The sequence below is a fragment of the Microtus oregoni genome, unplaced genomic scaffold (genome assembly GCF_018167655.1).
Source record: "Microtus oregoni isolate MIOR12 unplaced genomic scaffold, Mior012 000025F_ref0000491, whole genome shotgun sequence".
Classification (NCBI taxonomy): domain Eukaryota; kingdom Metazoa; phylum Chordata; class Mammalia; order Rodentia; family Cricetidae; genus Microtus; species Microtus oregoni.
Genome location: NW_024543084.1, coordinates 24,708,930 through 24,736,641, shown reverse-complemented (window position 1 = coordinate 24,736,641; position 27,712 = coordinate 24,708,930). Strand labels below are relative to the sequence as shown.

General features: G+C 56.8%; 1 protein-coding gene and 1 long non-coding RNA gene across 16 annotated transcripts; one reads left to right on the top strand and one right to left on the bottom strand.

The window, feature by feature from the left end:
- Window positions 1-1,673: 1,673 nt before the first annotated feature.
- On the top strand, window positions 1,674-27,112 carry Mast3 (microtubule associated serine/threonine kinase 3). 15 transcript variants are annotated; one of them, XM_041674248.1, is made up of 29 exons: window positions 1,682-1,746; window positions 6,817-6,848; window positions 9,442-9,531; window positions 16,421-16,509; window positions 16,589-16,655; window positions 16,805-16,825; window positions 17,200-17,278; window positions 17,456-17,613; window positions 17,685-17,760; window positions 18,080-18,289; window positions 18,431-18,532; window positions 18,616-18,748; window positions 19,020-19,078; window positions 19,721-19,806; window positions 19,879-20,087; window positions 20,348-20,486; window positions 21,112-21,244; window positions 21,336-21,501; window positions 21,971-22,072; window positions 22,225-22,347; window positions 22,596-22,705; window positions 22,880-23,016; window positions 23,337-23,563; window positions 23,736-23,954; window positions 24,100-24,326; window positions 24,552-24,674; window positions 24,777-24,913; window positions 24,991-25,172; window positions 25,621-27,112. In XM_041674248.1, the coding sequence occupies exons 1-29, from the start codon at window positions 1,708-1,710 to the stop codon at window positions 26,142-26,144; spliced, it is 3,999 nt and encodes a 1,332-aa protein (XP_041530182.1). In that variant the 5' UTR covers window positions 1,682-1,707; the 3' UTR covers window positions 26,145-27,112. The 15 variants fall into 15 exon arrangements, with proteins under 15 accessions (XP_041530192.1, XP_041530190.1, XP_041530196.1 ...); XM_041674247.1 differs by having other exon boundaries at window positions 16,586-16,655; XM_041674258.1 differs by lacking the exon at window positions 9,442-9,531 and having other exon boundaries at window positions 1,674-1,746.
- On the bottom strand, window positions 10,201-12,847 carry LOC121462598. The gene is made up of 3 exons (XR_005976344.1): window positions 12,694-12,847; window positions 10,578-10,870; window positions 10,201-10,263 (listed from the first exon to the last, which is right to left on the bottom strand). It is a non-coding gene; the product is annotated as an uncharacterized LOC121462598 (long non-coding RNA).
- Window positions 27,113-27,712: the final 600 nt, after the last annotated feature.

The window sequence follows — 27,712 nt, the reverse complement described above, 5'->3', positions numbered from 1 at the left end:
CCATTTCAAACCAGGCCTCTCACTTGTTGACACCCAGTGTGCTTGAAGAGTTCTGCTTACTCATTCCGAACATCATACTAATCATTGTGAAGGCATACCAGGGCCTGAAGTTTAAAAGAAAAGGTGATATATTATTGCTTCAAACATTTTAGATGTCTTGTAGTTTCTTTCACAGACCTAACCACGAACAGCCCTGTTGAGTCAAGCAACCACAAGTTACTATATGAGGCGTTTCCAACGATGTGTGGCTACTGAGGAAGCCCCATCTACCGTTTTTGGGACAGGGTACTTTGGGTTGACGTTGAACACCTGACCCTGCTGCCTAGCCTGCAGTCTGGTCTGCTGCGGGGCCACACAGTTGAGTTGCCCCTAAAAGACACAAGCTTTGGTCCACGGAGCTGCCCTACTCCCTAACTTGCCAAACTATTCAGTGCTTGTGATTGGGTAAAATTTGCACATGAGTTTCCAGCCTGCCTGTCACGGGCGCCTACCCAGCGGACTTAGTCACTGTTGACATTTGTTTGGCGGGCAGGTGCTTTGTGCAACTAGCCCTGGAAACAGTGGCCATATGGCCCTGGGAAGTCCTGTCTTGCAGGTATAGTATACATCCAAGAGGAGGGAAAACATATGTCAAAAAAAAAATTCCTTGCTCTGAAACAGTCATCGCAGCTACCTCAGGACAGGATAGCTAGCTGTAAGATGTGGCAGTGGCGGTCAGGGGGTAAGCAGCCACAGAGCTGGAATGCTACTCAGCCGTAAAAAGGAAGGCACACCTGACCGTGCTCCGAGGTGGGTGGAGTCTGAAAAGCATGAAAATGAGTGACAACCAGCAGACCCAAAGACCCCACCCACAGAAAAAGGTCAGCGCAGTCAAATCCACAGACTAGAGGGGTGCCAAGTGCTGGAGAGCCTGCTGGTAGGGATGGGGATTTGGGGGAATACTTTAGGGTTACGTGGTGGTAACGAATATACTAAAAAGCCTTATTCGTTTTGTTTTGAGACAAGGTCTCATGCAGCCCAGGCTTGTCCGCTTGCAACTCTCTATGTAGTCGAGGATGACCTAAGTTCCTGATCCTCTGTTTCCTTCTCCGGTGCTGGGACAATGGGTGAGCGTCAGAACGACCGTCTCCAGACAGCTTTAAAAACCCCTAGAGTTGGGTTGAGGAGGAATCTCCTTGGTAGAGAGCCATGTGTGAGGTGCTCGGTTCCATGCCTAGCAATGCTGGCCGCACACTGACCAGGCGTGCACGGAGCAGTGGGTTCGAGCCCAGCACCAGGTAAATTCGGTCGCGGCGGCACCTGTCATCCCAGAACACTGGAAGTGAGAGAAGGGGAATCAGAAGTTCAGAGTCACCTGCAGCTACATAGGAAACTGGAAGCCAGCCTACACTAGACCCTGTCCAAAAAAAAAATTCTTAAAATAAATAGGTTAAAAAAAACAAAATTTTTCTTAAAGATGGAGTCTTGAGGAATTGTTTCAAGGTGAGCGCCCAGCCCGAAGGTCCCGTTATGTGGCCTCAGCTTCAAGTCTCGGAGTCTCGCTTTGGGAGCTGCTGAAGAACGTTTCTCGAAGTTGCGAAACGCTCAGGACCCAAGGGGCGGAGCCACCCGGGAGTCAGCTGACCGACAGAACCAATGGCGTTCAGGGGCGGGCCCGGAGGACTGGGGCGGGGCCGGGGGCGGGGCCTCCCGCAGGGACACTCAGCGATGGACGAGCCGAGCCTCCTGAGGCGCCGCGGGCTCCAGGTGAGTCTTGGCGGGTGGGCTGGCGCGCGGGCAGTGCCTTCGGGGCGGGGAAACTGAGGCAGGGAGTGAGGAAGGCCAGGGAGCGTCAGGTTGCGCCCTTTCCCACCTGCTGCACAGAACGTTTCACGCGTGATGGGAAGGGAGGGGTCTCCGTTAGATAGACGGGGAAACTGATGGTGGGCCTCTGGCGTGAGGAGAAGGAGCTCCAGGGTCCCCGCACCACAGCCGCCGGAGGGCGCCGAGCTCCCGGGTGTGCAGTTTCTGCTGAGGTGGACAGAGCCCAGCCGCCGGCCAGTGTCGCCGCAAGCAGCTAGTCCTCCTGCCTCCGGTCTTTTCCACAGATGAGGAAACTGAGACCCTTGCTAGGGAAGCCACCCCCACTTGGCTGCGCGCCTGGGATTCAATCTCTCCAGGGTCACAATTCTGTTTGACGACGAAGGACCTGCAGGGTGTGTGAGTGTGGTGGCTTCTCCGAGCCCGGTTCCCGTTTTACCTTTTGTGCCACCGGGAAGTAAGGACGAATGCAAGTCCAGGGCACTCAGGTTATGAGACTGTGGGAAACGACACCTCTGGCCTCTCCGGGCCTCAGTTTGCCCATCTGTAACATCTGCAAAACTCGCAAAGGTTTGCCTCGTTGATTCTGAGGCTGGGACCACACGCCTAAGTGGTCAACAGGTTTGCGGTGGGGAGCCTGCATCTATTGAGCGCCTGCTGCGTGCGAAGCCTCAGTTGCATTAGACCTGAGGTAGGCGTAGGCTGCCCTGGCTGCGGGAGGCTGGGCACAGGGCAGGGGAGTTTGGGGAAGTGAAGATTAAGTAAAGCTGCTCAGAGGGGGGCAGTGGGGTGGGTCCCGGGAGCGAGCCTAGCTGCCCAGACACGGGCGGGAAGGCGGGAGTGGGGGCGGGGTTGATGCGCGGCGAGTGTCGCCAGGGCCCCAGTTAGATGCGAGCCCGCCCTCAGCCTCTTAAAATAGAGATGCCGCCTCCGGGTGAGCAAATGGGGGCGCGGCTGACGTCAACAAGCAGGACCTATTCCACTTGGGGGGATAAATTTTTCCAGATGATAGGTCCCAGGTTACAGACGGGGAAACTGAGGCCCGTAGAAGTATAGCGGTTCTCAGGGTCAGGAGACCAAGGGTGGGCTTCTGGGAGTGGAGGAGTGTGCAGGAGGGAGCGCGAGAGGAGCGACTCGGAAGGTGCAAAGGCCCAGGGCCACAGGGCCTGGAGAGGCTTGCTCTGAAGTTGGACAGCCAGGCGTGGTGGGGCACACCTTTAATCCCAGCCCTGGGGGCGGGGCTAAGGCGGTAGGGCCCAGAAGTTCAAGGACCGCCTAGGCTCCACAAGAGCCTGTCTTGAAAAACCCAAACAGCAAAATGATCCCGAAAAACCCATTTCTCAGTTAGAGCTGGGTTCGAAGGATAGGACTGAGCAGGGCCAGCGAGAAGGCTCCAAGGGTAAAGGCGCTTGCGACCAACCCTGACGATCTGAGTTCAATCTCCGGAATGGTCTTCCACATTCGCTGAGGCACACCGGTGCAAACAGTAAATAAGCACACGTGAGTGTAAAAGCGGACAAACAGCCGGGTGGTGGTGGCGCACGCCTTTAATCCCAATGGGACAATGGGGAGCTGTGACAGGTCCTGGAGTGGGGATGGCCTGCTAACAGGAGACAGGAAGGCTTAGCGGACACTGGAATAAAGGCCAGAGTAGGATAGTGTCGACAATCCTATTTTAGAACCCCAAGTTCCAGCCCGGGTTAGAATCAGTTCTAGGCCAGGCAGTGGTAGCGCACGCCTTTAATCCCAGCACTCAGGAGGCTGAAGCAGGTGGATCTCTGTGAGTTCGAGGCCAGCCTGGTCTACAAGAGCTAGTTCCAGGATGGGCTCCAAAGCTACAGAGAAACCCTGTCTCAAAAAAAAAAAAAAGCAGTTCTAGGCTAGTCTGTACTACTGTGCTACAAGGAGGTACCCTCTGTAAATTGACATCTGTAAGAAAACAGATGTGGTTTCAGGCCTTTTTCTTGCCTTTGGAGTCTTCTCTGACTCCTTTAACTGGCTAGTGCCTCAGCCAATCAACAGGGCAGGCTGCCTGTGTTTGGAAGCTGAACCCTGTTAAGGGCAGAGGCTCCATTCTTAAGTGCTGGAGGAAGCCCCTCTGATAGCCAAGGCTGGCCCTGAACTAATGGTCTTGACTCCACCTCCCAAGTGCTCTCCACCAAGCCTGCCTGGTTGATGGCACTGGGGTAGCTGGAAGGCAGGCAATGTTCTCTCCTGTCACAGGATAGCCCATATGGGGGTGCCTGCTTCCCCCACCCAGGTTTACTTAGCCTGAGTTGGATCTTTATTAATGATAATGGTATATGCCTATCATCCCAGGAGTTGGGAAGCTGAGGCAGGAGGATAGCCTAAGGCCTGCCGGGGCTCCAGAGTCAAATACCTGTGAGGTGGACTCTGGGGTCTTTCTGCGCAGCTCACAGTGGCCAGTTTTCTCAGTTATAAAATGGGTGGTCCTCAACTCCGTGTAGACTACTTACCTTGGCTCCTGCGCTCCATGATCAGCTCGGGTTCCTACAAACTGTGTGATCTGTAGGCCAGGACTGAAACGTGGGGACAGCACTCAGATCCACGAGGAACCCCTAATCACAGATTTAAAGGGCAGACTCAGTTGGGGCTCAGTTGGTAGAGTGCTTGCCCAGCACGCCTTAAGCTCTTGGCTCCACCCCCAGCACTCTTAAACAACGTGGAGTACGTGGAGTACGTGCCAACCTAGCAGTCAGGAGGTGGAGACCGGAGGATCAGGAGTTCAAGGCCAGCCTGGGCTACAGGAGAGGGATTCTGTGTCAACAACAAAACAGTGAGAGCCCCATAGCGACACCTTCCTGTGATTTCAGCTGTCTGGAGGCTGAGGCAGGAGGATGGCGAGTTTCAGGCCATCAGCCTGCGCTGCAGAGAGAGGCCCCAAGAAAAATAAACAACAGCCAGTAGCGGGGCGTCCGTGTGGGTGTTGCCGCGGGAGCAGATGGCGAGGGGGCCGTGAAAGCAGATGGCACGGGGACGTGTGGGCCCACTTCCGGGGAGCTTTCCGGGGCCTGGCAGCACCCCGCGCCCCGCCTGGAGTACTTTTGTGTGTTGGGGACGCATTTATACTACTCGTCGTCGCTGACGATGCCAGCGCGCGGTTCTGTGAGACCTGCTGCTTTCTAAATGAGTTAACTGGGGCACAGAGAGGTTGGGCAGTTGATGGACGACACACAGCAGCATCCCCAGATAGGAAGAAAACGGCCATGATTGGGGGGTACCAGTCTGGAGCTCCGAGTTTGAATTCTTTTTCTGGCTTGGTAGTAGGGGAGCTGGTGTAAGACACACACCTTCATGAGTGGACGAGACAGAGAGGAGACTGTAAGCCCTAGCACAGCAGAGGCCCATCCCTTCTGCCTGCCAATCCCCAGCCGCCCAGTGGTCCAGCGCCTGGCAGTTTTCGCCCCCCTCCAATTGGCTGTGGGGACGGATGATGTCACTGGTTGCCATGACAAACACCAGCCTAGGGACGTGGGTAGCCTGGAGCCCACCAATGTAAAAATAGTCCGTGTCCCCAAAGTGACCGCCCCAGTGAGTTTGTCTGTTGAGTTGGGGGCATCTAGAGAGCCCATTTCCCAGCTATCCCACCCTGTCTCCGTGTCTCAGTTTCCCAACCTGTACAGTAGATGCTTGGTAAATGAGACACGACATGGGCAGTTTCTGCTTGGGCGGGACTGGATTAAACAGTGACAGGAGTCAGAGCAGCCGACAGTAATGCCCCCTGGTTGCTGGTGCAGCCTTCCTGATGCTAAACGCTTATCCCAACTGGGGAAACCACAGCATGGCATCTCTAAAGCATCTCAAGGCCTGCAGGGAAGTCAGGGGAAACCTCCCTGATGCAGTTGGTAGTGCAAGTCTGTCCTTTCAGCAGTTGAGAAGCTGAGGCAGGAGAATCACCATGAATTCAAAGCCACCCTGGGCTACATACAGAGAGTACTTTGAAAACAAAGCCAGGGTTGGCTACTTGGCTCAGAGTCAAGCCGCCTGCCGCAGCATTTGGCAGCCTGGCTCCTTCTCTGGGATCCACACCAGAAAAGAAAAACCCATTCTTGCAAGTTGTCACAAATGTGCCATGATACAAATACTCATGCAGATTTCCATGTGTATGTGCTCCAGTGGACCCCAAGGCCAGGGTTCTCTCTTGCCTTCTCTGTACTACAGGCAGCCAATTTTTTGTTTGTTTTTCGAAAACAGGGTTTCTCTGTGTGAGCTTGACTGTCCTGGAACCCACTCTGTAGACCAGGCTGGTCTCAGATCCGCCTGCCTCTGCCTCCTAGTGCTGGGATTAAAGGTGTGTGCCACCACCACCCGGCTTCCGCTATCTTTTTTTAAAAACTATTTATCTTTATTTTCTATGTATTTTCTTTTTTTTTTTTTTTTTTTTTGGTTTTTTGAGACAGGGTTTCTCTGTAGCTTTGGTGCCTGTCCCGGAACTTTCTATGTATTTTCTATGTATGTGTTTTGCCTGCACACATGTCTGTGTGATGACAGCAGATCTCCTGGACCTGGAGTTATAGACAGTTGTGAGCTGCCATGTGGGGGCTGGGAATTGAACTCAGGTCCTCTGGAAGAACAGCCAGTGTTCTTAACTGCTGAGCCATCTTTCCTGCCCTCACTTATCTTTTGTGTGTGTGCACGCACACTTGTGAAGATCTGAGGGCAACGAACGAAAGTCAGTTCACTCCTTCCTCTGTGTGGGTCCCAGGGATTGAACTCAGGTGGTCAGGCGGGCAGGCACCCTTACCCACTGAGCCATCCTGCTGGCTCGTCTATATTTTAAATAGTCTCCTTCCCCGCCCCCGCTGGCAGGGCCAGGCTTGGGAGCCAGGTGAGCAGTACTCAGGTGAGAGTAAGGCCTAAGTTGCTCACAGTGTGGCAGGCCACCTTTGGTGTGGACGAGGCGTGTGGCGTGAGCAGGTCTCGACATGGCTGACATTGCTGTGTAGTGGGGGGGAGACTTCCTGGGTTGACCCCACTTTCTTTGTCTCATTTCAGAAGGAGCTGAGTCTTCCACGCCGGGGGCGCGGGTGAGTAATTTATTCAATGAATAGTATAACCACAACATTGCCTTTTCTTTTGCTATTTTCATGTGTGTGCGCATGCACGCACCAGTGTGTGTGTGCGCGCGCACTCACAAAGCAAAAACCAAACAAACAAAAAATGGTCTTCCACCTGATTGTTTGAGGCAGGGTCTCTCAGTCAAATCCAGAGCTCAGCAGTGTGCTCTGGAGAGTTGCCAGCTCCACTTTCCCAGGCTGGGTCACTGGTGGGTTCTAGGGATCCGAACTCTGTTCCTCACCATGAACAACCATCCCTCCAACCACTGGGCCTCTCTCCAGCCTCTTCCTCCTTTCTTATAAAAGAATCCTCTCAGCTTGGGATCCAGCCTAAGCACAGCATCATGGCACCTCCCTGTGAGAGGCACCTGAGCCACATGAGACATATATATATATATATATATACCATTCTCTGCAGAGTTTAAGTCCATTGTCACAGATTCTAAGGTCACCGACTCTCCAGATTGCTCAATGGGTAATGCATTTGTTATAGTGCTTGGCACCGAAAGCAATCCCCAAGTTGTCTTTGGACCTCCAAGTGTGTGCAGAGACACTAAATAAATAAATGTAGAAAAAGCAAAAGGGGATTGGAGAAATGGCTCAATGGTTAGGTGCTCTGGCTGTTCTTCCAGAGGACCTGGGTTCAGTTCCCAGCAACCACAAGGCAGCTCACAACTGTCTGTAACGCCAGTGCCAGGGGATCTGACACCTTCACACCAATGATTTAAATAAATTATTTAAAAGAAAAAAGAAAAAGATTTAATTCTTAGCACTGAGGGAAAAGTTATGAAATATTACCTCTAGCCCAAGTACATTGGAATGGGCTTGTGTACCTCAGTGAGACTTGCTTCCTTTCGGGGCCCGCCAACAGAATCTGTGGGGCTGGCATCATCTGGGGAGATCCGCAGCACAAAGAACATTTTGTTCTGTGTGTCCTGGGTTTACAGATGGGGTGGGGCTTACCTCCTGTTCACTGAGAGCAAACAGCTCTGGACACCCCACCTTTGCAGGCTGCGTGTGCTTCAATTGGGGTCTAAGAAGCTCCGTGTCTTTTTGTGCTGGACACCCTCCCTCGGGTTCTTAATGGGAACACAAACCATGAAATGTGTGTGCTCAGGGAAATTAGACAGAAAGAGACAGGCGGTGGGCCTTCACTTGGAGGAGATGAGGCTTGATCTTGGAGAGGATGAGCGGTGAGGTGGGAGTCACTGTGGGGACAATAGCCTTCTAGAGGGAACGGCGTGGGCAAAGGCATTGGGGTGGTACCTGGCAGTGGAGGGGGAGCTGGCTGAGGTAGAGGAGGAGACTTGGGTTCTGAATGAAGCCTCAAATGACCCCAAGTCAAACGCACTATGGCTTTGCTGGGGCGGGGTCGGACCTTGCCCTGAGTGCGCTTTGAGGGACCGGGGGAGGGGAGGTGGGAGGAGCGCAGTGAACGGATCTCGAGGGTGAAGTGAGGGCCAGAGTCCTCGGGAAGTTGCCAACCCTACATCACCCGTGCTATGTGTGTCCCCGCCGAGGGCTGTCAGGGACCAGGTCTGTGGGAGAGCGGCGATGGGAAGCGACAAGCCAAAGCGATCCGGGTGAGGGGGTCGCGGTCCGCCGGGCCCAGGTCGCCTTCCCTTCCAACCCATGGCTGGGCGGACTGAATGTCCCAGGACCTGGCCAAGGAGGTTAGGATTGCAGCCCCCAACACCCTCTACTCCCCTACCCCCACAATAGAGTGCTGGTCCCGCTGGCTACCTTGCGCTTGCACGCCCTCCGTCTTCTGGTGCTCAGCCCCGCCCCACCGTGAGAGGCTCCGCCTCTGTCCCCACCCCCCAACTCAGTTCTTTGGTGTCCCGCCTCCAAGAGCCCGTCCAGTGGCCACGCCCACCCAGAGGCCCCGCCTCGAGTCCTGCAAATTGCTTTAATACGCCCCGCCCATCGAACACATTGTGAGCCCCCCTCCCGCCCCACCGACCACAAGTCATACCCAGCTATGCGACACTAGGCCCCGCCCTCTTTAGAATATGCGGTTCTCCACGGAAGCCCCACTCTACATCCCATAGCTCCACCCCGCACCCCATAGCCTTGCCTACACAACAGATGTCCCGCCCCACTCCCATACCACTGCCCCCAGAAGCCGGGCTCGGCTCGGCACCCATAGCCCCTCCCATGACCCCGCCTTCAACACATAGGCCCACCCACAGCTCTAGCCCCGCCCCTGCCAGCTCCGGGGGCCTTTAGTCCGGCCGGTCAACTTCTCCGTCCCGCCAATAGTCCCACCCCTCATCCCACCTGCTGCCCCGCCCAGGCCCCGCCCCTCGACCCGTGGCCCCGCCCCCGACAGCCGCCGGTGTGAGCGTCCCTCACTCCGTAGTCCCCGCGCGTTTGCTCGCGTCCGGTACCACCGGGCGTCGGTTCCCGCGGTGCCGCCATGAAGTCCCGCAGGGAGAAATTGCTGATCCCGGCGCTGACGCTCGAGTGAGTACCGAGGCCTGAGCCCCGCGGTGCGGCTCCCGGGAGCCCGCGGGGGTCACGCCGGGTCGCCGCGGGGTCACCGCCAGCCTCTGTCTTGCAGTCTGTCGCCGAGCAGCCAGAGCCCATGCTTGCTGAGCCCCGGCAGCCCGTGCAGCCCGTGCAGCCCGTCGCTGGGCCTGCAGCCCTGGAGGTGAGTGGCGCCGCCCCGCTCGCGCGCCCTCCGCTCGGGCCTTCACACCCCTGACTACCCGAGGCCTTAGCGTCAGTACCTCCCCGATCCCGGACCCCGCGGGAGCGCCCAGCTGCAGGCTGGCGCTGGGCAGGTGTCCAAGGCGACGCCAGAACTTGAGCCCAACAACTTCCGAGACAGGTGCTGGATTCCCAGGGCCCTGCCAGGTTGTGACCTCGGGACCCACCGGAAACGCCTCCCTCTGGTCGCACACAAGCCCAAATAGGCCGCCCTAGACCGAAAAGAAACAGTTCACCGACTGGGGCCCGACTCTGCCCTGACCATGTTTCCCAGCTGAGGAAACTGAGGCTCAAAAACAGGCCTGTTCTGAGGCCGTAAGTGGGGCCAGCTTGGCCACCACACCTTACCCTCGGTGACTGCTGGGCTTCAGAGGCTTACCCCTCTGAATGTCAAAAGCCTTAACTTACCGGGGAGTCATTACATCAAACTATGAATGAGCACACCCTGTAAATTTTGAATGGGGAATACACAGAACACTAAATTCCAGACAATGAATGGGGTCACCTTCATTTACTCGGCAAACACTGTCTAGGCACCGGCCAGCACTCCCGGTAAAAAGTCGGTAGGTGTGAACTAGAATAACATCTCCCTCAGAGGCTTCTCAGTTGGCCGGAGGAGGTGGCCAGGGAATGGCTGACTAATGACGAACGAGCTGTGTTCAGGCGCTGACCCCTGGGGAGATGAGGTTGGCCGGGTTTGGTGAAGGTTAGCCCCAGGCGGCTGGGACCGGGTGGGGTGGAGAATAGAGGCCGTGGGGGTCTAGAACTTCTGGTGGAAGCTAGTGTGCTGGAGCTGGTCGTGTTTGCCCAGGGGAGGCAGGGACTGCTGTCACCACACTTACTGAGGAGTAGGTGGAGGAGGCCCAGGGGCATCCTGGGAGGCAGTGTGAGACCAGAGCATCTCTGAGCCCTTGACTCCGAACCCGGGGAGGGCAGACCAGAGGGAGGGCCCTGGGCTGTAGACGCCTGTGACAGAACAGGTTTTACCTGGAGGAACTGGTGGAGGCTCTATGGGGACCAGGTAGCCACGGTCACCACCAGAGGGCAGCAGAACCACTTCGCCGGAAGTCACACAGGGCCTCAGCTTCCCTCGCCGTACTGGACCCGGATGAATCTGATTTGTCTGGCAACCATTCGCACCTCAGTATGAGCCCTTCTGATCCAGGCACGAGAGGAAGAAGTCCTCCAGTGTCCCACGATCCCTAAGGTCCCAGGTCTTTTGCACTTGCCACGGCCTGTTCAGAGCTCTGCCCTCTTAGGTTTGAAGGCCTCCCTGGCGTCTGAAATGGAGACATTTCACGTGTACTCCATCCTTCCATAACCAACTCCCTAAACTGGACCCCATCAGGGCTGGTTTCCATGGCTCCACCACTGAGCCACGCCCCCGGCCCCTCACTGTGGGATCCTAGGCAGGGGCTCCACTCTTGAGGCACACCTCTGGTCCTTGGTTTTTTTGAGACAGAGGATTTGATTTGTTTGTTGTTTTGTTTGTTTGTTTTTTGAGACTTTTAACTCGTTACAGGGCTTCTCTGTGTAGCTCTGGCTGGCCTTGAACTCACAGAGATCCTCTTGCCTCTGCCTTCCAAGTGCTGGCTGGGATTAAAGGCGTGTGCAGCCACCACCTGGTGAGAGAGCTTTTTGTTTGTTTTTAAATATTTATTTATTATGTATATACCTTTCTGTCTCTGTGTATGCCTGTAGTCCAGAAGAGGGCACCAGACCTCATTACAGATGGTTGTGAGCCACCATGTGGTTGCTGGGAATTGAACTCAGGACCTTTGGAAGAGCAGGCAATGCTCTTAACTGCTGAGCCATCTTTCCAGCCCCCAAGAGAGAGAGAGCGCACTTTTTTTGTTTTTTTTTTTTGTACAGTTTAGGTTGCAGGCCAGCCTGACCTCGCCTCACTAGTGTTGGTGGGAGGGGTAAACCCTGCTGCGTGCCCATCTTCCTGTGTGATTACTGGGTGTTCATTTCCTTCAGAACTTTGAGACCCTCACAGGCTTGGCCTGAATCTTTCTGCTCACACTGTATGCTCAGGGCAGGTATACAGCAGACGTTTATTTGATGCTCTGGTGAACGAATGGGAAGCAGGTGGAGGGCTCTGTTGTCCGTCAGGGCCTAGCACAGATGGAACATAGACTTACCTGTGGGGGACAGGGGCCACACCCTGTGGCATAGGGGAAGAGGCAACAGAATGGCTTGGTCAGAGTAAGACGCACCTAAGCCTTTGTCATTTAACTGCAGCAGCAGAAAGGCAATGCCAAGGTCACAGAGCTGGTCATGGTGGCATTAGCCCCTGTCCAAGAGCATTGCTGGGAAAGCCCTAGGGAGCTGTGGGGTGTGCGCGGGGAGCTGTGGGGTGAGTGTGAGCAGGGCATCCTGTGTATCAGCCATAGGGAGGCTGTGGGTGAGTGTGAGCGGGAGGCTGTGGGTGAGTGTGAGCGGGAGCTGTGGGGTGAGTGTGAGCGGGAGGCTGTGGGGTGAGTGTGAGCGGGAGGCTGTGGGTGAGTGTGAGTGGGAGGCTGTGGGTGAATGTGAACGGGAGGCTGTGGGGTGAGTGTGAGCGGGAGGCTGTGGGTGAGTGAGCGGGAGGCTGTGAGTGAGTGAGCGGGAGGCTGTGGGGTGAGTGTGAGCGGGAGGCTGTGGGGTGAGTGTGAGCGGGAGGCTGTGGGTGAGTGTGAACGGGAGGCTGTGGGGTGAGTGTGAGCGGGAGCTGTGGGGTGAGTATGAGCAGGGTGTCCTGTGCATCAATCTCTCCCTCCAGACAGACACTCCGCATTAGCATAGCAAAGTTCTCCAGAGTGGGAAACAGGCCAGGGGGAGCATGGACGGGCAGGGTTTAGGGACTAAAGTCAAGGGGATAGCTGTGGCAGAGTATCCCAGGGCACAATGGTAGGTGGGTGGCTCTTCCTGGACTGGAAGCCTATGAGAACCATGCCTCTGTCCCCATTTGGGTCCTCAGAGTCAGGAGGCTCTAAGTCTTTTGTAGGGGATCTAGACCTGATACCCAGAGTCACAAGTAGCCATTGTAATCCTCTTTGTCACACCTAGCCCCTGCAGGGCCTGTCCCTGGGACTCAAAGCACGTGTGTGCTGTAGCTCACCCGTTTCTCTCAGGGCTACCATGATGTGGTCCTCAGCGTCTGTTCCTGGAAGGAGTTCAGCTCCAGTCTTCCCTCTCACCTTCTGTGAAGACAGGTGCGTGCCGCCAATCCCAAGGGTGATAAAGTGCTGAGAACGGGCCCAGGTCTTCTATCCTACAGCCCTTCTTTGTTTGAAATTATTCTGAATTTCTTCATTTGTTTCCTGTTTATTCTCTCTCCCATCTGAAACCAAAGACCACCCCCCAGGTTACCCCTACATGTCCCAGAGGCAGGCCAATGTAGGTGTTCAATAAATGTTTATGAATGAGTGGATATGGATTTGTGCTCTAGTCAGCAAGGGTGGGGACACCTGGTGTGGCAATGTCAGGGGGCGACTTGAGAAGAGGGATGGACTGGGGACACCTTAGGCTCCTGTGCCTCTGTTTCTTCTTGTCCAAGATATGGGGGTCTGGGCTTCAAATCCCAGCAAGGCTGGGCTACAAAATGTCTAACGGTTCAGGGAGCCGAGTGCTATCAGAATGACCGCCAATGACTAATTAGGTCCTAGGGGAGAAGGACAGATTCCTTTGGTAATTCAGTGTATGCTACTTACCTTTGGTAATGGCTTTCATGGCCATGCACGCAGAGTCTGTTGGCACCACGCCACATTCACCGCAGGGGTTTTACAGATGGGAAAGAAAGGGTCAGCTCTGGGCTGACGCCCCAGGGACAGGGACAGACCCGTCGCAGCAGCACCAGTACCGCCTACGACCCACCCCGCTACCCGGGCCCTAGCAACGCCCCGCCTCTTCTGGTAATTGCCAAAACAACGCCCGTGATGGCACAGGGCTTAACGTCCCGCCCCATCTGCTCAGAACCCTAGCAACATTCTGCTCTTGCTGCTAAGGTCCCACTCTCATCCTAGAGCCCCTTCCCCCCACACACCTGGAACCATGGCAACGGCCTGCCAGTGTTGCTGAGGTCCATAGTAACGCCCCGCCCTTGCTACGCAGAGCCCTAGCAACAGACAGGTAACCACGCCCCCTCCGTTCAGACTATTAGCAAAGTCTTGCCTGTGATGCTGGGGTTCATAGCAACGTCCACATTCGCTCCAGAACCCTAGCAACGCCCTGGCCATCCGTAAAGGCCCTCGCGTTGCCGGGCGCCACATGCGGGTTCTAACTACGCTCCCTTCCAGCGCTTCCGGCAGAACCGTAGAAGTGAAGGTTCTCTAGGGGCGGGCCCTGGCAACGCCCCGCCCCGCCACCATCTTCCATAGCGACGCCACGCCCCTCGTGCTCCGCCCCTTGGCTGGGCGGGGCTCCCGGCAGCGCTTCCTCCTTGCGGGCCGCGCGCGCTCCTGATTGCCCGCGGCCGCCGGGCCGCTCCGCGGGGCTCAGGCCGAATCCGGCCTATCCGGCCGAGGCCCCGGCGGGCGGGGGGCGGCAGAATGTCGGACCCTAGCTACTGGACGGCGGTGGCGGCTCCCGGACACCGCAGCCGCTTGGCCAAGGGTGCGCTGCTACAGCGTTCCAAAAGGTAGGGGCAGCTTGGAGTGTTGGGTCCAGCTGGGGACGCCCGGGATTCGAACCCGAACTTGGGGCTGCGCAAAGCGAGGAATTTGAGAAGAATGAAGCGGTCTGTACTGAGCGCTCAGCGGAAACGGCGCAGATGCAAATGCTCATGGCCCTGGCTGACTAGTGGGTGGCGGGTCTGCAGTCAAGGCATGCCTGTCTTCTCCTCGGCCCAGGTCCTCCTCCTCAAGGTACAGGCCAAGTGAGAGGTGATTCCTTATCCAGACCCAGGCACTATTGCAGCTTAGCTATCACCATGCTGTGTGACCCCAGGGAGTCACCCAGCATCTCTGTGTTTGGATTTCTCTGTGTTTAGGTTTGTGTAGATAGGCAAAGTCTGGTTTGTAAGGACCCTAAGTATTGAATCCAAAGCTTCGGTTGTTCCCGGAGATACTATGGTGCCCTGCTTGGTTTACGGGCCTATTAGAACTGGCATACAAGGAGATGTGTAAACAGTCCTTTAACGTGTGCTCAGGTGGGATGATCCCAGGATCCCAGGTTGTTTTCAAGGCAAGGCCTGTAAGCATGAGGGAGAGGAGCCAACCAATCTCATTGGCCTCCCTGCAGGACGTGGGGGCAGCTGGAGGCAGAGAGGGTGTGGCTGCCTGTGTGTCGTGTGCAGAGGGGGGGGGGGCGCAGGAAGTCCTGCAGGGACCTTTGGGTTCCGCTTCTGCACCCACACCTCAGCCCAGGGGCAATTCCTCCCACTTTTGATATCCGCAGCCCTGCTTCCCTGAGTGGGGAGCAGGCACAGTTGGTGGGTCCCCCAACTCAGGGCCGATTACTACTGCTGAGTTCCACACCTGTGGCTTAGCTGAGTCTGGGGGGTGGGGCCTCCTGCCGCAGGCTCTGAGAGCCTGTGTCCCTCTAAGGCTGTTTTCACAGGGTGAAATGGTTCTGTGAACCTTTGGGTGTCCCGATGGGGAAACAGAGGCTCCCACATCAGCATCCAAGCTGGGCCCAACTCCCTGTCACACTCCTGCCGCTCAACCCGCAAGCTGTGCCCCTCATCACCCCAAACCCTCCCTGCCTCAAGGCCCCGCCTGTTGCTCCCTCTCTGACACTTCTGCAGAGCTGCGTTGGTGGAGGGTTGTGTGGGCTGCTCTCCTTGTCGTCTGTCAGAGCCGCTGTTGCTGGGTGACTGTAGGGGGCTGGGAGGAGGGCAAGGACCTAGTGTCTCCAGCTCTGCAGAGGTGGAGGCCAGGCTCAGGGCCCAGCGGCCTGGGCTGGGGTCAGGACGGGTGGCCCAAACAGACACGGCATCAGAGGAGAGAAGAGTTGGGCAGGGGTTAAAACATGGACAACCAGCCTGAGAGTCACATGCTGACTTTGGCTTTGTGTTGTATGTAGCCCACGCTGGCCTGTGATGCAGAGAGAATTTGGGATCCTGGGAAGGTGGGAACAGCAGCTTTAGGGATAGAGGGGTACCTGCTTCCCACAGCCATGGCTCAGGAGCATGGCCTGTCTCCCTGGCCTGACTCTCAGAGTGCCTGGCAGGGGTCATGGCGTAAGATGCATGGCCAAGGCTGGGAAGTCTGTCAGTGTGTCCTGGTCATGTGCCAGTGTCCGCATGAAACTGGATGGGCTTCCCACCATGTCATCAGTGGACCAAGGATGGAAGGAGACCAGAACAGGCTGTTCCCCGTGTGTTGTCCCAGGACGTCACCCTCTGAGTCCCAAGGCCAGCCTTTGCTGAGTGAGACTCTGACTCAAAAATAAGAGATGTTTGAGCCGGGCAAGTTGGCACACACCTTTAATCCCAACACTCAAGGAGGCAGAGGCAGGCAGGTGGATCTTTATGAGCTCGAGGCCAGCCTGGTCTACAGAGCACATTTGGAGGACAGCCAGGGCTATCTCATTTTGAAAAACAAAAATGGGATGTTAGCCGGGCGGTGGTGGCGCAAGCCTTTAATCCCAGCACTAGGGAGGCAGAGGCAGGTGGATCTCTGGGAGTTCAAGGCCAGCCTAAAAAAAGGGGGGGAGATGTTTTCTTAGGACCCCAGTGGGTCCTAGAACCCCCTGCTAAAAACCCTTAAAAGGACCTATGCAGGAGTGGTAGCGGTTGGTCTCACCCAACTTGCAGCCATCCTGAGCGCACTGCAGCTGGCTGCACAGCGGGATGCATTGGTCCCTGCTCCCTCAAGGTTGCCCTCTAACCTGTCATCCCTCCACAGCTGCCGAAGTGGCAACCGAAAGAGCCTAGTTGTGGGGACACCCTCACCCACTGTCTCCAGGCCGCTGTCACCGCTGTCTGTCCCAACAGGTGAGTGGGGAGATCCAGGCAGGTGGCCGGGTCCTGCGTCCTAGCTCCACCCTGACTCAGTCCCCACTCCCACCAGCAGGTAACAGCCCCTTGGACAGTCCTCGGAACTGGGCCGCAGCAGCTGTCAGCTTCCCCTTTGCCCGGAGGTGAGTGCCTGGCCTCCTCACAGAGCTGTACCCTCACAGAGCCAGACCTGCCCCTCATTGATGTTTCCTCCTCTTTTGACCCCTTCCCGCCCGGTTCTGGTGATTTCTCCCTGTGGCTTCTGCCCTGGCAAACACATGGCCCTCCATAGCCACCTCTCTCATGGTGACAGGTAATTCGCAGTCCTGTGAAGGACGGGGCTGCAACCTACTCAGAAATTGCTAACTCGCTGCCAGCCTCGCTGTTCACTAACCAAGAGCTAACATGTGTGCCCAGGGCCTTCAGTTTCACCAAGTATTGAGCGAGCACCCTGCATCTGGGGGCTGAAGCCTCTCCTTTGGAGTGTCCTTGGGTTGTTGGGGGCCGGATCCTGACAACCAAAGCCTAGGTGGCACCTGCATCAGGAAGGAGGGCTTCCTGGAGGATGGTACCCTGGGCCTGGCTGCCTGCTGCTGGCTCCTTGATCCAGAAAATGGGAATCCGCTCGCACAGCCTGCTGCAAATGGCCGCCAGGCTGTCTTTCTATCCGCCCCTGTCCCTCTCCAGGGCTGATGGCAGAAGATGGTCGCTTGCTTCTCTCCCGTCCTCCGGCTATGGAACCAACACTCCCAGCTCCACCGTGTCGGTACTGACAGCTGCTCTGGGCAGGTGGATGGGGGTAGACTGGGGTGGACACACGCCCTTTTGTGGCATGGCGTGTGGGGCTCGCAGTGGGCAGTGGGCTGGAGCCTTCAGCGGTCCTTGGCAGGGGGCGATCTTGGGGTGCTGAGTCCAGCCATGACCCTGACCTTCTTTGTACCAGTCGAGCTCGTCTTCCCGGGAGCGTCTCCACCAGCTTCCCTTCCAGCCCACAGCAGACGAGCTGCGCTTCCTGTCCAAGCACTTCCGCAGCTCAGAGAGCGTGGTGGAAGAGGATGGAGGCCGCTCCCCGCGCCTGCGCCCACGCTCACGCAGCCTCAGGTAGGCTTGGGCTAGGGCCCCTCCACCCGTCAGGCCCCTTGGTGTCCCTCACCCCCGTGTCTTGCTTTCAGCCCTGGACGCACATCTGGAACCTTCGACAACGAGATTGTGATGATGAACCATGTGTACCGGGAACGCTTCCCCAAGGTGTGCTGCAGGCCTCTCTGCCCCAGCTGCCACCCTCAACCAACCGGGTGCACTAGCCAGGCCCGCCCCTTATCACTCATCAGAGCCCCGCCCACCGACAAGGCTATGCCCCTCCTGTCAGTCACCCCAGCACTGCTCACTGACTGACCTGTCTCACTGCTGTCTCCACTAGCCCCACACCCTGTCACACCCTGACTACGGCCCCGCCCCCCGACTGGCCCACCTTCAGTCAGCCGTCGGGCCCCGCCCCCATTTGGTCCCCTTGCCCTTTACCCCCACCCCATCTCTGCTCCTGCCATTCACCCCCAACCTTCCGCAGGCCACTGCGCAGATGGAGGGTCGGCTGCAGGACTTCCTGGCGGCATTTGCTCCTGACAACCGCCTGGCCCTGGCAGACGGTGTCCTGGGCTTCATCCACCACCAGATTGTGGAGCTGGCACGGGACTGCCTAGCCAAGTCGGGCGAGGCCCTGGTCACCTCCCGCTATTTTCTGGAGATGCAGGACAAGCTGGAGCGGCTACTGCAGGATGTGCGTTGGGGCGGGGCCTGGCAGGTGGTAACGCCTTTGGGTGGCAGGGTTTGTAGAATCCCCGAAGCTCCCTATCTGAATGTGGGTGCGCTCCGCCCACTTGTGGGCGGGGCATCACCAGGTGTCCCCGCCCGCCCGCAGGCTCACGAGCGGTCGGACAGCACAGAGGTGGGCTTCATCGTGCAGCTGGTCCGCAAGCTGCTCATCATCATCTCCAGGCCAGCGCGGCTGCTTGAGTGCCTGGTGAGCCTCCGCGGGAGTCCTGGGGCTCGGGGACCCCTGAGAGTGTGGTGGTGGTGGGGGTGCTCACGGCTTCTCCTGTGCAGGAGTTCGACCCCGAGGAGTTCTATCATCTGCTGGAGGCCGCAGAGGGCCAGGCCCGCGAGGACCAGGGTGTGAAGACTGATCTGCCACGCTACATCATCCGCCAGCTGGGCCTGGCCAAGGACCCTCTGGAAGGTGTGGGGGGGGGGTCCCTGTGGCTCCCGGTCTGAGCTCCACTCTGCTTCTCCCAGACACTGACCCTGTCACCGTGGGATGATACGTACTGAGACTAACTAGGGCCTGCTGACTGCTAGTTCCTGGAGCAGGAAAGTACTGGGGGCTCCTCTAATTTAGCAACATCTGGAGCACTAAGGGCCCAATCTTTTCTAGAAGATTCTATAGCTCTTGCTTTTGGGCTACATAGCGAAATTCTATTTAAAAGAAAATCTTACCTTTTTTTTGACAGAGATTCAGCCCCTGAATGACCTTAATAAAGACCAGTCACCGGCTCCTGAATACCCTGAGGTGAGTTACAAGCTGAGGTAGTCATGTTTTTACCTTGTCCTGAGTGGCTGGAAGAGGAGGTGAGTTTGAAGTGTATGTTTAATAAACAGGTGTGATCTTAGGGGTGTGGCTGTGGTGGGACTGCCCCGTCATATAGGTTTCTCACACATGGGCTGAGCTGGGGTCTTGAAGCATGTGTATGAGTTTGCCAGGAAGCAGGCTCCGTTTAAGAAAAGAAAAAAAGTAGCCAGGTGGTGGCGGCGGCACACACCTTTAATCCCAGCAGTTGTGAGGCAGAGGCAGGCGGATCTCTGTCTACAGAGTGAGTTCCAGGACAGGCTCTAAAACTACAGAGAAACCCTGTCACAAGAAAAGAAAAGAAGTAATCCCAGCACTCGGGAGGCAGAAGCAGGCGGATCTCTGTGAGTTCGAGGCCAGCCTGGTCTACAAGAGCTAGTTCCAGGACAGGCTCCAAAACCACAGAGAAACCCTGTCTCGAAAAACCAAAAAAAAAAAAAAAAAAAAAAAGAAAGAAAAGAAGAAACTAAAAAACTTGCACACTGGTTCGACAAGTTTGGACAGAGAGGAAGTAGTAGCGGTCAGTGAGGCAGCCCCTTAGCCTTGGGGACAGATTTGGCGACCCTGAGCTTACCCCTTGTGTAGAGCCGTGGCCTGGGCTGTCCATCCCGGAGGAAGCCGTGTGAGAGCGATTTTGAGACTGTCAAGCTCATCAGCAATGGAGCCTATGGGTGAGTCCTGGGTCGGCTGGTGTGGCGTGGGCCTTGGTATCATAGCTGCTAGCTTCCCGCTCCTGTGCACAGGGCCGTCTACCTGGTGCGCCACCGGGACACGCGGCAGCGCTTCGCCATCAAGAAGATCAACAAGCAGAATCTGATCCTGCGCAACCAGATCCAGCAGGTGTTCGTGGAACGCGACATCCTCACCTTCGCTGAGAACCCCTTCGTGGTCGGCATGTTCTGCTCCTTTGAGACTCGCCGCCACCTCTGCATGGTCATGGAGTATGTGGAAGGTGCGGCCCCGCGCACAACTACCGGGATCCAGAGAGGAATGAGTGTGGTCCTGAAGGGCTCAGGAGGGCGGCGAGGCAGGAAGGGGAGCGTTAGCAGGCAAGAAGATCTCTGGGCGGAAAAGAGCAGGTAGTTAGGCACCAGTTGTGTGCAGAGGGCCATATTAGAGCTCAACCCTGCAATGCCGAGCCTGGAGACCCCGCCCCATGATGACTTAAGCATCCTGGGCGGGTCCCAAGCCTGACCCCAGTCCCTGGTGCAGGCGGTGACTGCGCCACACTCCTGAAGAACATGGGCCCACTGCCTGTGGACATGGCGCGCATGTACTTCGCGGAGACGGTGCTGGCGCTGGAGTATCTGCACAACTACGGTATCGTGCATCGCGACCTCAAGCCGGACAAGTGAGTGTCCCGGGGCGAGGCTGGGTGCTGCTGGGGCGGGGCTCTGAGTTGGGCTGTGTCATTAAGGGTGAGTTGGGGCCTCAGGGACTGCTTAACTAAACCTTAGCTTCAAAGAGACCCTGCTCATAGAAAGGCAGGGCCAATGTGCACATTGAGCACCTCCCGTGCAGAGGTAAGGGTCACTCAGTGCCATCTGTATGTGCAGTAGGAATCGCTGGTGTCTCTGCTGTTTGCTCAGTGCAGCTGTGAGCAGAAGTGTTCAGAGCCTGGGGATTGCACCTGCTGTCTGTCTCGGTGCTTGTTCTGTGTAGCTGACACAGTAGTTACAGACATGCAGAGGAACCGCATGAATGAAGAGCTGTGTGTGCGCGAAAATGAGCCTCCAGGGGCTGTGGTTCTAAGCAGGAGATGCATTTACTCGGTGCATAAAATAAAGGTCACTGTGGGACATGGCGGCACACAGCTGACATCCTAGTACTTAGGAGACGGCAGCAGGGGTTCAGGAGTTAAGGCTAGCCTGATCTACCTCGTGAGAGCCAGTCTCAAAAGAAAACTGAAAGTGTATACATTGGGACTCAGCAGTCCTGGCGAGCACCCCGCCTGAGTGGCCCTGCCCTGCCCACAGCCTGCTCATCACCTCCCTTGGCCACATCAAGCTGACGGACTTTGGCCTGTCCAAGATCGGCCTCATGAGCATGGCCACCAACCTGTACGAAGGTCACATCGAGAAGGATGCCCGAGAGTTTGTGGACAAACAGGTGCGACCCAACCTGACCCAGGGGCAAGACTGAAAAAAAAACCTATCTCCCAAACTCCCCCAGACTGGCCCCACTTCCCCATCCCGTACAGGTGTGTGGAACGCCTGAATACATTGCACCAGAGGTGATCTTCCGCCAGGGCTATGGGAAGCCAGTGGACTGGTGGGCTATGGGTGTCATCCTGTATGAGTTCCTGGTGGGCTGTGTGCCGTTCTTCGGGGACACACCTGAGGAGCTGTTTGGACAGGTGGTCAGTGGTACGTCTTTTTTTTTTTTTTTTTTTTTTATACGGTTTCTCTGTGTAATAGCCTTGGCTGTCCTGGAACTTCTAGCTCTTGCAGATCAGGTTGGCCTCAAACTCACAGAGATCCACCTGCCTCTGCCTCTCAAGTGCTGGGATTAAAGGCTTGCGCCGCCCTGTCAGTAGTACATCTTAAATGAAGGCTAGAGAGGTGGCTCAGAGGTTAAGATCACTGACTGCTCTTCCAGGGGTTCTGAGTTCAATTCCCAGCAGCTACATGGTGACTCACAACCATCTGTAATGAGATCTGGTGGCATACATGGAGGCTGAATGTTGTATACACAATAAATAAATTTTTTTTTTTTTTTTAGAAAAAAAGGCTCTCATACTGGGAGGGGGACTGACCACAGTGCTAACAGCACTTGGAGGGACTTGTTAGAAAAGTTCTAGAAAGGGCACCCTGTGATTCCTCCCACCTTTCTCAGATGAGATCATGTGGCCAGAGGGAGATGAGGCACTGCCTGCCGATGCCCAGGATCTCATCACGAGGCTTCTGCGCCAGAGCCCCATGGACAGGCTGGGAACTGGTGAGCCATTGACTGTGGGGGCGGGGGCTGCCCACCAGGACAGAGCACATAGGACTAACCAGAGACCTGTGTAAGACTCTGAAAGAAGTAACTGGGACTGTGAGAGGGAGACGGAGTGGGGGTCACACAGGCCTGAGCCTGCATGTCTACAGGGGGCACCCATGAGGTGAAGCAACACCCTTTCTTCCTGCCCCTGGACTGGGCAGGGCTTCTGAGACACAAGGCAGAGTTTGTCCCACAACTTGAAGCTGAGGATGACACCAGCTACTTTGACAGTAAGTAGCTCGGGGATGCAGCCGGGTCGGTGCCTCACGCCCCTGTCCACCATGTCTTCGCCCCTCCCCCCATTCTGTCTGTCTCCTCTTGAATGCAGCTCAGTATTGACATGCCACGTTTTAGATTCATGAAGTCCTAGCTGTGGACACAGCAGGGTCTGCCCTTCTTCCTGACCGAGTATTACAGCACAGCCCTGAGCCGCTCAGGGTGTCCCAGGCTGCTCCAGCTTTTCCCTTCACTCCCACAGCGCGCTCTGAACGCTACCGCCACTTGGGCTCTGAGGACGATGAGACCAATGACGAGGAGTCGTCCACGGAGATCCCCCAGTTTTCCTCCTGTTCCCACCGCTTCAGCAAGGTAGGGCTGGGCAGCAGAAACTTATGTTCCTGAGTCTGTCTTGTTTGGTTCGCGTTCTGAGACAGGCTCACTCTGCTGCCTACCCTCCTGCCACAGCCTCCCCAGTACTGGGGTGACTGGTGTGTGCCGCCAGTTCCCCTATTATTGCCACTAAAAAAACCCAACACCCCACAGGTTTACAGCAGCTCCGAGTTCCTGGCTGTGCAGCCTAACCCCACCTTAGCTGAAAGGAGTTTCAGTGAGGACCGGGAGGAAGGGTGGGAGCGGAGCATTGAAGGTGACAGCGGCCGCCGGCTGAGCACTGACCTCCGGTAGGTGGGCTGAGGAGCTAGAAGAATCAGATCACAAAGTCTGACGTCATGGGAGCTTCCTGTTGGCCCAGTAGAAAAGAATGAGATGTAGGCCTATGCCTTGGTACATCACACTGCTGTGTTCCATGGCACAGCTGAGCCTTGGTTCCCATGGCCCCTGCTACCCAGGGTGCACTTGGCTAGCAACTGCGTTCATCCTTTGCGTTTCAGACTTAACAGAGGCAGTGTTGGCTAGAGGGTAGGATTGGAAACTGGGTTCTTAGGGTCGAGTAGGACTTCTCTGAGTGTGGCTGAGTGGCATGGGCTTCTCCATTAAACAGGCTGCGGTCCTGGACATGCGCCTCCTCCTCTCTATCCGACCGGGGTCCCAGCCCAGCTCTCCTGAGCACCATCAGCCTGGACACGATGCCAAAATTTGCCTTCTCGTCTGAAGATGAGGGAGCAAGTGCAGGGCTTGCTGACCCCAAGAAGCCTGTCTTCATTCTAGGGGAGTCTGATCCCCCACCCCCGACCACCCCAGTGACACCCAAGCCCTGCAATCTTTCTGGTAGGTAGACCTCATGAGAGTCCAGACTGGGGGCTGAGATGGATTTTGAAACAGGAATAGAAATCATGTTTTTATAGTAAGATAGGCCCCGGGTACTGCCAGAAGCTGCCTCTAGCTTCACACAGTTGGGCTGAGATGAAGAGGGTCAGGCTCACCCCTTTTGTCCCCCCAGCTGATACAGCTGTCCTCAGCCATGCCCGCCTTCGAAGCAACAGCACCGGCGCCCGGCACTCGACTCCTCGGCCCCTTGATGCTGGCAGAGGCCGCCGCCTTGGAGGCTCAAGAGATGCTGGGCCTGAGAAGCCCCGGGCCTCCCCTGCCTCTGGCGGGGGTGGGGGCCGAGTGCCCAAGTCAGCCTCTGTATCTGCCCTGTCCCTCATCGTCACGGCAGGTAACGTGTCCGACCCTCACCGCCGGGCTGGGGTGAGGAGGTGGTTCTGGAACTGGGCTCGTGCACTGGCTCCAGGTTGGGGGCTTGTGACCCCCGTGGGAAAAGGATAGAGCCCCACGCGCAGTGTCCCTGCTGTCCCCCACAGACGATGGAAGCGGGGGTCCCCTCATGAGCCCCCTGTCGCCACGCTCGCTGTCCTCCAACCCCTCCTCCCGAGACTCCTCACCCAGCCGGGACCCGTCACCCGTGTGTGGCAGCCTGCGGCCCCCCATCGTCATCCACAGCTCAGGCAAGAAGTATGGCTTCAGCCTGCGTGCCATTCGCGTCTACATGGGTGACAGCGATGTGTACACAGTGCACCATGTGGTTTGGGTGAGTGTGCATCCTTCTGACTTGGCTTGATTCTTGACAAACCCCTCCAGAACCCCACTGTGGGTCCCAGCCGTGGGAACCAGCGTGCTCTCTGTCCCTGAGTGAATCCTGCCCTACTCTATAACTAGGGGAAACTGAGGCCTTGGCTTAAAGAACTAGGCTCAGGTTTCACAGGGGCCTGCGGGTGCAGCTTGCGGTGCCTGACCTCTTGTTCCGTGTCGGCAGAGCGTGGAGGAGGGCAGCCCTGCGCAGGAGGCTGGGCTGCACGCCGGTGACCTCATCACGCACATCAACGGGGAGTCGGTCCTGGGCCTAGTGCACATGGATGTGGTGGAGCTGCTGCTGAAGGTGCGACCCCGTGGGTCCCTCGCCCGCCCGCGTGTGACCACACCGTAGCTGCCTGTCCCTGGGAGGTTCTCGCTGTCTGGTGACTGGTGTCCCCTCCCGCAGAGTGGTAACAAGATTTCCCTACGTACCACTGCCCTGGAGAACACCTCCATCAAGGTGGGGCCTGCACGGAAGAACGTGACCAAGGGCCGCATGGCCCGCAGGAGCAAGCGCAGCCGCCGACGCGAGACCCAGGATCGGTGAGCAGGGCGGGCAGTGGGGCCCCAGCTTCCTCGGCCTCAGCGGCCTCCCTCACTGTCACCATGCATGTCCCCAGGCGGAAGTCTCTGTTTAAGAAGATCTCCAAGCCGTCTTCTGTGCTCCACACCAGCCGTAGCTTCTCCTCAGGCCTCCACCACTCCCTGTCCTCCAGCGAGAGCCTCCCTGGATCGCCCACGCACAGCCTGTCCCCCAGCCCCACCACCCCCTGCCGCAGCCCTGCACCGGATGTCCCCACAGGTGGGTGCGCTTACAGCCAGGGTGGCTGTTTATAAGGCAGATGTAACAGCCGCCTGGGAGCTGGTGTCCTTCATCCCAGATGAAGAGTTCCAGGCCATTCTACTGTACACAGCAAATCCCAGCCTAGCTTCGGCTTCATGAGACGCTGCATGGGAATATGAATTATATGCATATGTGTAATAGGAATCAGCAGGGGGCCAGGTGTGTGCTTGAGCTGAGGGGACGGCATAACGGCCTCCTGCTGATGGTCCACAATATTTAAGGTCAGATACAGCTTTAAGGAAGGGTTAAGAGGAGACAGAGAAGGCTCCTAGGAGGAGGGGGTAAATGAGGCCTGACTTTGATGGATGAGTAGATGGTAACAGTGGAGGTTTGGGTTCCCATTAGTTTGGTTAGTCCAGGCTCTACCACCAGGAGGGGGACACTGACCAGTTCCTGTTGCCCACAGACACAACATCCCCACCCAGTGTATCCCCAAGTTCCAGCAGCCCTGCCTCTCCTGCCACTGGCCACACCCGTCCCAGCTCACTACATGGCCTGGCAGCCAAGCTCGGGCCACCTCGTCAAAAGAGCGGCCGCCGCAAATCCACCAGCAGTATCCCACCATCCCCACTGGCCTGCCCGCCAGTGCCCACGCCCCCACCACGCTCTCCATCGCCACTACCTGGGCACATCCCCATACCTGCACGGTCCCCTAGGCTCCGCAGGGGTCAGTCAGCCGACAAGCTGGGCCTGGGCACCAGTGAACGGCTGGATGGGGATGGAGGCCGGCGTGGCCGCGGGGCTGAGGCCGAGCTGGTTGTCATGAGGAGGCTGCACCTCTCTGAGCGCCGGGACTCCTTCAAAAAGCAGGAGGCCGTGCAGGAGGTGAGCTTCGATGAGGAGCCAGGACCACCTCGGGCGGTGCCCAAGATCGCTGTTCAGGGTGCAGAGGCCGCTCCTGGAACCTCAGGGCCAGCTTTGAAAGACTGACCACCACCCCTGCCACAGTTCCTCACGGAGTTGCCATTCCCACAAACACCTGCATGGGGTGCGGCCATCAGCTGGGGACACACGCCAGGAGGGTGCTCCCCACCCAGGAAGTGCTGGGGTGGGGGTGCCTGTGACTGTAAATAGCAAGCCCTCCTACTAATTTATTACTTTTTATAAGCAATAGCCAAGCTGACCACCTAGCAGCCTTCAGAGCCTGTTCTGTGGGCCAAGACGGAGCATTCTGGGCAACTGTGTTTTCTAGTTTGTCCAAGTATCAGTGTATGTTGTGTGCGTGCCCTTTCCAGTCCCAACCCAAGACCCACTCCAGGGAACACAGGCCTGTCCTGGCCCAGTTTGGACTGGACATGACGCATGCTTGTGACCCCAGAGCTAGGGAGGCTGAAAGGGGACGGCCAGGTCCGTGTAGTCTTCGTGTGAGCAACCAGCCTCAGACTGTCAGGCTACATCTGGCTCAGCTCCTGCATGCTTCAGCTTAGAGCAAGTGTGGGAACAGGGGGCTGAATGGTGAATAGTTCTCTAGATTGAGGTGAAACATCCTGTGCCCTCTAGAGGAGGCAAAGTCAGCTGGGAGAGAAGTGCTCTGTGCCTGGGCTGCTGTGTTTAAGAGACTAACCCCAGTGCTCCTGGGTTCCCCCAGCTCTGTGTGACCCAAGCAGCTGAGGTCTCGGAGCTTTGTCCCACAATGGCCGAGTGAGATTCCTGGCCCTGCTGTCAGCTTGGTCATGGGGGAGCCCAGGTTATCCCCCATGATGCTCTGCAACCCAGCAGGCAACCAGTAGGTGGCCAGTGATGCAGTCTGAGGGGCCGGGGGATTCCTAGGCACTCAAACCTGCTCTGCATCCTCCCTGACTCCCAGCCAGCACTGCTGAAGGGGAGCCCAAGGCTGTGCATGACTAGCCCCCACCATCCTGGGGCTGGCACTGAATAAAAGCCCACGAAGACATCAAGCCTTGTATGTGCTTTTGTGAGTAAGCGGGCAGAGGATGGGGAAACTGTTAGCTCAGTATCTGAGGTGGTTTTGCAGGAGTCTGCTTAAGCACTTAATCCAAGCCAAGCTGCATCCCAGCATCTAGGAGACTGGGATCCGGACCAGCCAGAGCAATGGGGCAAAAATCCCATCCTAAGATAAAACTAAAGAAAATAAAGTGTTTCCAGGCATGACAGTATGGACCTGTAAAATGGGTGACTGAGCATGAGGGTCAGGGCTCAAATGCACCTGGGCTTAGAACAAGACTGCCTCAAAAGGTAAGAGCTGAAGCAATGGATAGCTGGGTGGTTAAAAGCACATGGCTTGCTCTTCCAGAGGACACAGTTTGATCACCCACATGGTGGCTCACAACTAGCCACTGTTGTCCAGTTCCGGGGTAACTAATGTCCTCTTCTTACTTCCACTCGCACCAGGTACTCATGGTGCAGACACACATGCAAGCAAAACACCCAGGCACAGGATAAAAATGAGAACAAAAGAAAACACGCCTGGCAGTGGTGGCGCACGCCTTTAATCCCAGCACTCGGGAGGCAGAGGCAGGCGGATCTCTGTGAGTTGG

Coding starts and splice junctions, on each gene's coding strand:
- Mast3 (XM_041674247.1), top strand. CDS start 1,708: ATGGACGAGCCGAGCCTCCTGAGGCGCCGCGGGCTCCAG. Junction 16,510..16,585: donor ACCGCTGTCTGTCCCAACAG/GTGAGTGGGGAG, acceptor CACTCCCACCAG/CAGGTAACAGCCCCTTGGAC. Junction 17,761..18,079: donor ACCGGGAACGCTTCCCCAAG/GTGTGCTGCAGG, acceptor AACCTTCCGCAG/GCCACTGCGCAGATGGAGGG.